At 28.5% G+C, this 10,208-nt stretch overlaps 1 protein-coding gene across 1 annotated transcript in view; it reads left to right on the top strand.

The window, feature by feature from the left end:
- The first annotated feature begins 981 nt into the window (after positions 1–981).
- LOC145286044 (plancitoxin-1-like) overlaps positions 982–10,208 on the top strand; it is a 59,736-nt gene continuing 50,509 nt past the window's right edge. Inside the window, exon 1 of the mRNA XM_080134674.1 lies at positions 982–1,404. Coding sequence (XP_079990800.1) covers positions 1,265–1,404 — 140 coding nt within the window. The 5' untranslated portion in view covers positions 982–1,264. The remainder of the gene's footprint in view (positions 1,405–10,208) is intronic.

Below are 10,208 nucleotides of genomic sequence, written 5' to 3'. Positions count from 1 at the left end.
GCTATCACAGCCGTGGCGCGAGCCTAGGTAAATTTCTCCCAACCCTTAACAGAAAAAAATAAAAAATAAAATAACTAAAAGGTGTCAGTAATTAGTAATATGAAGACCGGTTTCAACATTTAATATAGAAATTTATTGAAGGAAACATAATTTTTTAGTGTATTTTTTTATATGCATGTACGGTGTCGACACCCTGTCACGTAGTATTGCCTTGTCCTACGCCCGCGCGAACTTCTACAGAATTTGCGTGGGTGGATACTGTTATTTATCAATATTATTATTATTTTTTTTTTTGCATTCTTCTTCTGCTAGAACCGTAACAATTATTATAGTTTTAATAGCTTTAAACTTCTACCTACAGCCTTGGTCTTTTCAAGACTAAGATCAATAGGCATCTTCTGTCTTTGCAATAATCGTCTTTTATTCTTGTTAGCTCCTTACATCAAGTGGTTTCATGCCTTATCTCGAGCGATTTCTAAAAAAAAACAAAAAACAAACAAACAGATATTCATTGATGAAAATGTACTATAAATAAAACAAGAACTTAAACTAAAATAAACTGTCATTATAGAACATGTTATTCTTTTTGGTATTATTGTAGATTAATCACCTCCCCAATATATGTTTTCTTTAGGCGATTGTGTGAACACACTGGAAACTTAGTGGAAAAAAGACAAAATAATATTTTAGAATTTAGAGTAGGACATCGGTTTCGTGTATATATATTTGATGTAAAACTATCTTTCATTTTCAGGCAGTTAACCAATTAAAAAAAAAAATTTTGGGTGTGGGATCTAAATCCTGTGCGATATTTTTTTTTTTTTTTTTTTTTTTTGCGTGTGAAATTTTTTTATGGTTTTATGGCCACACCAGGTGGACTTAGGAGAAACAAATCGGTTAACTGGCCTAAAAAGCTAAAATCGCCCAGAATCGGATCATTTTATGTTACATTTATGTATGAAACTGCTTCCACTCTAAATTAAAAAAAAAATTTCTTATTTCCACCAGGCTTTTCACGATATTCACACATTATCATCTTTAAAAAGAAGTAGAATTTTATTTATGGGGGAAAGGAAAGGTGATTCATTCAGCCGAGAATTTTAAAGTACACAATTACCGAGAATTTTTCCGTGCAATCTGGATTATAACCCCTTCCTCCGTCTCTCGCATATGAAATTATGGTCGTAATTGATTGTGACTCTTTCTTTCGCTTTCCTCCTATATATAAAGCAGAGTAACATCTATTTTTGTGACACTTGACACAATGTCGACTTTGAAGATGTTTTCTATTACGACTCTGTTCATTATTTTAAGTATTATTGTTTGTTTTTTAAACAATAATCCTGTCTTTGCTGCCAAACAATCTATGGGTTGCCTTGATATGGAAGGGAAATCAGTTGATTGGTGAGTTTCATATTATTTCTCTTTCTCTTCGATCACATTTCACGGGAGCTATATGACAATATTAATGACAATTTAAAAAAAAGATACGAGTGACCCAGTGACCCAGACCCACCCATTGGGTCACTACCACTAGTACTATTTATTCCACAAGTCTCATTACTTCTATATTATTCTTATATACATAAGTAAAGAGGCATACTATGTTGTTATGATATGTACGTTCTTATGTGTACGAACACACCATGTAAATGAGATGGTAAAATAACGCAGTTCTCTTAAATGATCACAGAGACTTATGAAGAATATTAAAGTAATTGAATCAAGAGGAGTACGTAGTGAGAGATGGCTGATTTGTTTAGTTGATTATTAATTGCGGTTAATTAGAAAATTTCCGAATATAACTCAATCCCAGAACTAAAAAATATTTTGACATGTATTTTGTGTCATTTAAGTATATCAGAAAAAAAGCTTTTAGGAAACGAATGTTGAGTCACTCAGTTTTAGTCTAATATAATAGATGACGTAAAAATGTAAACAAAGTTTGAAAGGAGTTGAAAGTTTCTTTTTCACTTGAGTTTTTTTTCTTTCGTGTTTCTATCACGAGGTCGGTTTTAATATGGGTAAAAATTCAGCTCCCTAAACAGGGTTACTCTGTACTCTGGGTTGTAAAAAAAAAAAAAAAAAAAAAAAAAAAATTGCCTCAGTCCAGAGGGATGTCTTTTTCACTGACCGTGACCTAAGACAGAAAAGATGAAATGTAGTATCAGAACAAATACGAAGAGCGAATATAACGAATTTCGGTAAACGTACAGAATAGTTAACAAGTACCTCTGTTTTCCTCACGTTAAAAATCAGTTTCTAAATATTATGCAGTAAAGTTATCAATTAAAAAGCCATTTCTTATCGCGGAGATTATGTTAACTATTCTCTTACACCCGTAATTCGATATTTAAAAAAAAATAAAATAAAATTGTCATTTCCATTTATTAATACATTTTGAAAGTCTTTTTGACAACTTTGTCATTGGAATTTGCTTTTATTTATTTATTTATTTATTTATAAATGCTTTATTTTTTATTGTTAAAAATTAACACAGAAACACGAATTTCCGTTTTTAAAAACTTGTTTTTCTCTTATAAAATTTACCGAAATTAAATCCATGTGTAAGATTTCATTTGTTGGTATTACAAAACAAAGTTTTAGTTATTTATTTATTTTTTTTTAACGTTATTGACATCTATACGTTTTTTCTTCTTCTTTCATTGTCTTTTTATAAATGTTCAACTTTACGTTATTTGCATGTGCGTGTTTGTAATTGATTGACTCGAATCTTCACTTTTTGAGTAATTTATGTACAAAAGTTTATGTAATTCAAGATGATAAAAATGATCAATTCAAGAGTAACGGATCTGATTGTTATTCGTCTCCTGCTTATGAGGAGGAGGAGGACACATTCATCCGATAAGAAGGGAAGTATCTTTAAAACTTAACTTATTTCAGGAACAGAAAATTGAAAACTGAAATCACACTTTGGGGTGGGGCGACAAACAAAAATATAAAAGGTTAAATAAAATTTTTCATTATTAATATAAAGAAAAATGGCTATGTTGAAAAGGTTAACTTTAGGCTATATTGAAGATGTTAACTCCCAAATTTTATTAGTTTCGTATTATTTCCTTAGCTTTTTGGGGGAAATAAATGTTACACTTCTATAGTTTAAATATTTTAAAGCGAAGTAGAGGACTTTAAAAACTATTTGAAAATATTATCTTTAAATAATTGCTGAGAAATTTGTAGATCAGTACCCTTGGCTAAATTCCACTCACCCAAAATGAGATTCTTCTTTTTTTAGGTGATTACGTGTTGGAAAAAAATATTTCAGAATTTAGAGTAAGGGATTAATTTTGCATATAAATCTAACGTAAATTTATCAGTCATTTCAGGTCGATTGTCTTTTTTTTCAATACCTCACCAATCTCTCCCTTAATCCTATCATTAACATTAAATTCAGGTGCTCCCCCCCCTCCAAAAAAAAAAAAAAGAATACTTTACATCTAGAATGATTAGATATCATTCAAACGCTATCTGGCCGAAATGCGAGTGATCATTTTACATTAAACTTTTTTTTTATTACAAAGGAGTCACCACTTATCAAGGCCCGGAGGCTACTCGAGGATAAGGGTTAATGAGTGTACAGTGGTCAAGAGGAACACGTCGTGGTCATCTTTAGTAGTGGAAATTTGGTAAATTGGATTACATAAAGGGATGACTCATCAAGAATTTGTGCACGTTGGACTTGAAGACAACCATATTGTAGTCAGTTTGAAAGCAACGTGCAGTTCTAAGAAAGAAGCTTTGTTCATGGAATCTATCTTTAGGTTTGGACACAGATAAAGAGTGGGAGAAATTATTGATAGTGGTTTCAGCTAGATGAGTGTTTTTCGTGAAAGTCAGGACAGCGGGGACCATAGATTGGAGCTCAAACGAGCACTTGCCATGAAAATAATAATAACACAGAAACAGGCTTGCAACGTCTCTTCTGTGGGAAAGAGGTTGTAAGGAAGAGAAAAAGGCATCCCCCACTGGGTAACAAAGTCTATTTTGAACTCTGTCAAGGCAAGATAAGCTGCTTCTAGCAGCTTCTTGTCCAGATGTGGCAACAGTACTCCATCCTTGGACGTACTTGGCTCTTATACAAGTAGAGAATTGCATCAGCAGTGAGATATCTACTGGAACGGTAGAATGATCTCACCATTTTTCCAGCAGCCTTGGCAACCAATTTTATCACCAGATTGACATACTCCATTTCAGATCAGGAGTAAAGTTCAGACCCAGAAACTTGTCAAAAGATGCAGCCTCCCTAAACTGATTAATTCAATCTTCTGTGCCCATTAAGAACTCACCTAAAGCTTGGCTTTATTGATCTCTGGCCCAAGTAATCACTTATCTTTGAGATGATACACATGTGAGATCTGTATTGATTAAGAAATCTGATGGTAGTATGCAGGAGCATTCTTTGAACTGCCTTTTTCTTGTAGAGCTAAATTATTGACTCCATCTCAGGTGTGATGTGAGGTATTCTCCTAAATTTACTTTGTGTGTAACAAACAAAAAATCGATTGTGCATATTTAAAGATTATGTTCGCTAAGATTGTCACAAAATATCAATAAATTGTCAATAAACATATCTGAATATCCAGTCCTACAATTTCACATAAAAATATTTGGCCCAAACTTTAAGTGTTGAAAAATATTGATTTTTCCCCCTAAAAATTTTCCCCCTAAACATAATTTGATCAAACTCCTCAAGGTGAAAAGATTTGAGATCAAATTCTCCAGTAACCAAATACTTTTAGATTTCAGTGCACGACTGACTGAAATTGATATTTTTAGACTGGGATCTTTTATTGGAAGTACACAGATTTGTTTGAAGATGAACTGACGTATCTCAAAAAGTAATTTTAATTAACGATAGCATTGCTAAATCAAAATCAAAATATTTTATTTTGATCAATTAGGTTTTAACGACCCTTAAAAATCAGCAAAATGAAAGAGACCGGTTGATATTTGACACACACGACATCTGTAAACAAACAAATAATAAACTCAAATTGTTTATTCATCACAAAGTCGATTTTGGATATATGGAAAGATTTATTTTTCCTGACGTTCTTGAAACCTTGTTGATCCTTTTATTTATATATTGAAACAGACATAAGACACATTATAGTTACCTGAGGATTATTGAGGACCACTGTGCATTCCTGCTCCCAGCCCTGAACCACATATTCTCATGTTTATTCTTATTTTTTGAATTTGCACTTTCCAAGTTTAAAAATCATATAAAATAAATTATTGCAAAAATGTCAATCTGGTGATAAAATTGTTAAAAAAAAAAAAAAAAAGAAAAAGAAATGTAAAATTAATACAACCATTGAATTCTTCCTAAAATTTTACTTAATAAAATTTGTATTTGACTTTGGTATAGTGCTTTGTTTTCAATTGCATCTCAAACAGATAAACATAGAAAATATGACATTCAACTCATTTATTTTTATTTCCCGACCACCCTCCATTGAATCAAGCTAGGAACAAGGAATAGGATTATTTTTAGAGGGGATGCGGCCAGGGAGTGTCAAAAAACAATCAGAAAGGCATTTTTTTTCCTTTTTTTTTTAAACAAAAACGATAAAGTAGTTGAATTGAACAAGCCTATGTTATCAAAATAAGACACAACCAATCTAGGGCTAAACAAACATTTCCTGACCTACACTTTAATCTTTCCAAGCCACTTTAACACAAAGAATCCAAACAAAACTTTATTTATTCCTGATGTATTGATAACTCCCACTAAATAAGAGTTCAGGTCATCTATATTTTAAAAGCCAATTTTCACTGAACAATAACCCAATTTCAACTGTCACCATTCATACAATGTAAAGAAAGGGGCCATCTATTGTCTGCATCATAGAGCAGATACAATATATCGATGCAATATATAGATACAATATATAGATGCAATATATAGATACAATATATATATATCTATAAAAGTGAACGTGCCTGTGTGTCTGTCTGTCTGTGTGTTTGTGTACATTTCCCTATGCAATAACTCTGTCAATTTTTAGTCTAGATACGAAATTTGATATACAAGGTACTGAGATTTGGGAAAATCGATGTGATCGGTTTTGGCCAGAAATTTAGCTGTTAAGGGGTCAAAGTTCAACGATTTGACCTTTGAGAAGTCTACCAAACTCCTCCGACAATTTGAGGTCTAAACACTTGAAATTTTAGGTATAGGTTCATTGGACATGGATCTAACTTAATAACTTAATTTGAGCCCAAACAATAAATGTTAAGGAGTCATAATAGGGGTCAAAGTTTAAAAAATTGATCGTTTTTTTTTTTTTTTTGCTCAGCACACACCTCCAAACACCCGGGCAACGCCGGGCACTCATGCTAGTATATATATATATATAAAAGTGAAAGTGTCTGTCTGTGTGTCTGTGTACATTATATAGATGCAATATATAGATATAATATATAGATATAATATATAGATATAATATATAGATATAATATCTAGATATAATATATAGATGCAATATATAGATATAATATATAGATACAATATATAGATATAATATATAAATACAATATATAGATATAATATATAGATATAATATATAGATATAATATATAAATACAATATATAGATATAATATATAGATGCAATATATAGATATAATATATAGATACAATATATAGATATAATATATAGATATAATATATAGATACAATATATAGATATAATATATAGATACAATATATAGATACAATATATAGATACAATATATAGATATAATATATAGATATAATATATAGATATAATATATAGATATAATATATAGATGCAATATATAGATATAATATATAGATATAATATATAAATACAATATATAGATACAATATATAGATATAATATATAGATACAATATATAGATACAATATATAGATACAATATATAGATATAATATATAGATACAATATATAGATGCAATATATAGATACAATATATAGATATAATATATAGATATAATATATAGATATAATATATAGATATAATATATAGATGCAATATATAGATATAATATATAGATATAATATATAAATACAATATATAGATACAATATATAGATGCAATATATAGATACAATATATAGATATAATATATAGATACAATATATAGATACAATATATAGATATAATATATAGATACAATATATAGATACAATATATAGATATATAGATACAATATATAGATGCAATATATAAGTACAATATATAGATATAATATATAGATGCAATATATAGATATAATATATAGATATAATATATAGATACAATATATAGATACAATATATAGATATAATATATAGATACAATATATAGATATAATATATAGATATAATATATAGATATAATATATAGATGCAATATATAGATATAATATATAGATATAATATATAGATATAATATCTAGATATAATATATAGATATAATATATAGATATAATATATAAATACAATATATAGATATAATATATAGATACAATATATACATACAATATATAGATATAATATATAGATACAGTATATAGATACAATATATAAATACAATATATAGATATAATATATAGATATAATATATAGATATAATATATAGATGCAATATATAGATATAATATATAGATATAATATATAGATACAATATATAGATACAATATATAGATATAATATATAGATACAATATATAGATACAATATATAGATATAATATATAGATATAATATATAGATGCAATATATAGATATAATATATAGATATAATATATAGATATAATATATAGATATAATATCTAGATATAATATATAGATACAATATATAGATACAATATATAGATATAATATATAGATACAATATATAGATACAATATATAGATATAATATATAGATACAATATATAGATACAATATATAAATACAATATATAGATATAATATATATATATAATATATAGATATAATATATAGATGCAATATATAGATATAATATATAGATATAATATATAGATACAATATATAGATATAATATATAGATACAATATATAGATGCAATATATAAATACAATATATAGATATAATATATAGATGCAATATATAAATACAATATATAGATATAATATATAGATATAATATATAGATATAATATATAGATGCAATATATAAATACAATATATAGATATAATATATAGATATAATATATAGATATAATATATAGATGCAATATATAGATATAATATATAGATATAATATATAGATATAATATATAGATATAATATCTAGATATAATATATAGATATAATATATAGATATAATATATAAATACAATATATAGATATAATATATAGATACAATATATAGATATAATATATAGATGCAATATATAGATATAATATATAAATACAATATATAGATATAATATATAGATACAATATATAGATATAATATATAGATGCAATAGCAGATGCAATATATAGTAACAACAATAATCAAGAGGAGATGGAAAAGCCAAGAGAAACCTTTTACTGAAAACCATTTATCTTTGTGGACAGAGCAAAAATTATAGACAAGAATGGTAGAGAATAAGACATCTCAAAGAGGCAACATATATGTTGGCTGACAATGGGCTTCTAGGTACACCTAATATGGGACTGAATACTATATGGGAACTAACAGTGATAACTACTTGATTAGAACATCAGTATATAATATATATATATATATATATATATATATATATATATATATATATATATATATATACTAGCAGTTCAGCCTGGCTTTGCTCAGGTCCTATATGCTGTTCATAACTTTAGGTATGTGTGTGTGTGTATATATATATATATATATATATATATATATATATATATATATATATATATATTAAAAGGCTTGACTCATGTCCAGGTAACCTACATCTAAAATTTCAAGTGTTTACGCCCCAAATTGGCAGAGAAGTTCGATAGAGTCTGCAAAGTCTTTCAACTTTGACTTCTTGGCAGCCAAACTGTCGCCTAAAAACTGATTAAAAAAGCTTGCTGCATGTCTGAATATCCTTTATGTAAAATTTCAAATGTTTACACTCCAAATTCGCTGAATAGTTTGCTAGAGACCGTAAAAGTAAAATCTATTGAACTTTCTCCCCTTGGCAGCCAAATTTGTGGCCAAAAAGCAATTAAAAAGCCTGCTCTATGTCTGAATACACTTTATGTAAAATTCCAAATGTTTAGACGAAAAATTGGAGGTCAAATTTTTTAAAACTTTGATCCCTAACATTTATTGTTTTGGGCTCAAATCAAATCAAAAAGTTTGATCCATGTCCAAGTAACCTACATCTAAAATTTCAAGTATTTAGACCCAAAATTGGTAGACGAGTTTTGTAGAGTTTTCAAAAGTCAAATCGTTGAACTTTGAGCCCCTGACAGCCAAATTTTTGGCAGAAAACCGATTAAAAAGATTTTCCAAATCTCAATACCCCTTGTGTCAAATCTTGAGTCTGTAGACTGAAAATTGACAGAGTAATTTGGTAGGGAAATGTACAAGCACACACACACACACACACACACACACACACACACACACACACACACACACACACACACACACACACACACACTAGCATGAGTGCCCGGCATTGCCTGGGTGTTTGGAGGTGTGTGTTGAGCAAAAAAGCAAAAAAAAAAAAAGTGGTAGTAGAAAGGCAGCCCCGAACCTGTACCGCGAAGGAGGAAAAGAACGGGGGAAAAAACGTGACATCTTTGCTGTTTTGACCACCATCAAACCGGAAGTGATGTAGGTTTAAATTAAAGCTAGACAATCGAAAAGAGGGGATGACTTTCGAAAATATCAGTGAAAAAAGCGATCTCTCCCTGTAGAAAATTGCCTAGTTGAGAGTGAAGAAATTAATGTTTTTAGCCAATTTTTTGGTATTTGTCATCTGAAGGGTCGAGCTTCAAAACGATACTGATCTTGTGAAAAGTCGTCGCCTCTGTCGAAAGTTTTAGGCAGACATGCAAACGTACATACATACATTTATATATTGGTAGCTCAAATTTTTGACCCAAACCGATTAAAAAGCTTATCCTATCTCTGAATACCCTTTATGTAAAATTTCAAATGTTTAGACCAGCAATTGTCTGAGTAATTTGGTAGAGACTGCAGAGGTCAAATATTTTTTAAACTTTGA

The sequence above is a fragment of the Euprymna scolopes genome, chromosome 10 (genome assembly GCF_053919585.1).
Source record: "Euprymna scolopes isolate OS-2025 chromosome 10, ASM5391958v1, whole genome shotgun sequence".
Lineage (NCBI taxonomy): Eukaryota > Metazoa > Mollusca > Cephalopoda > Sepiida > Sepiolidae > Euprymna > Euprymna scolopes.
Note: the sequence above shows the minus strand (reverse complement) of the source record. Positions and strands in the feature narration are given on the sequence as shown.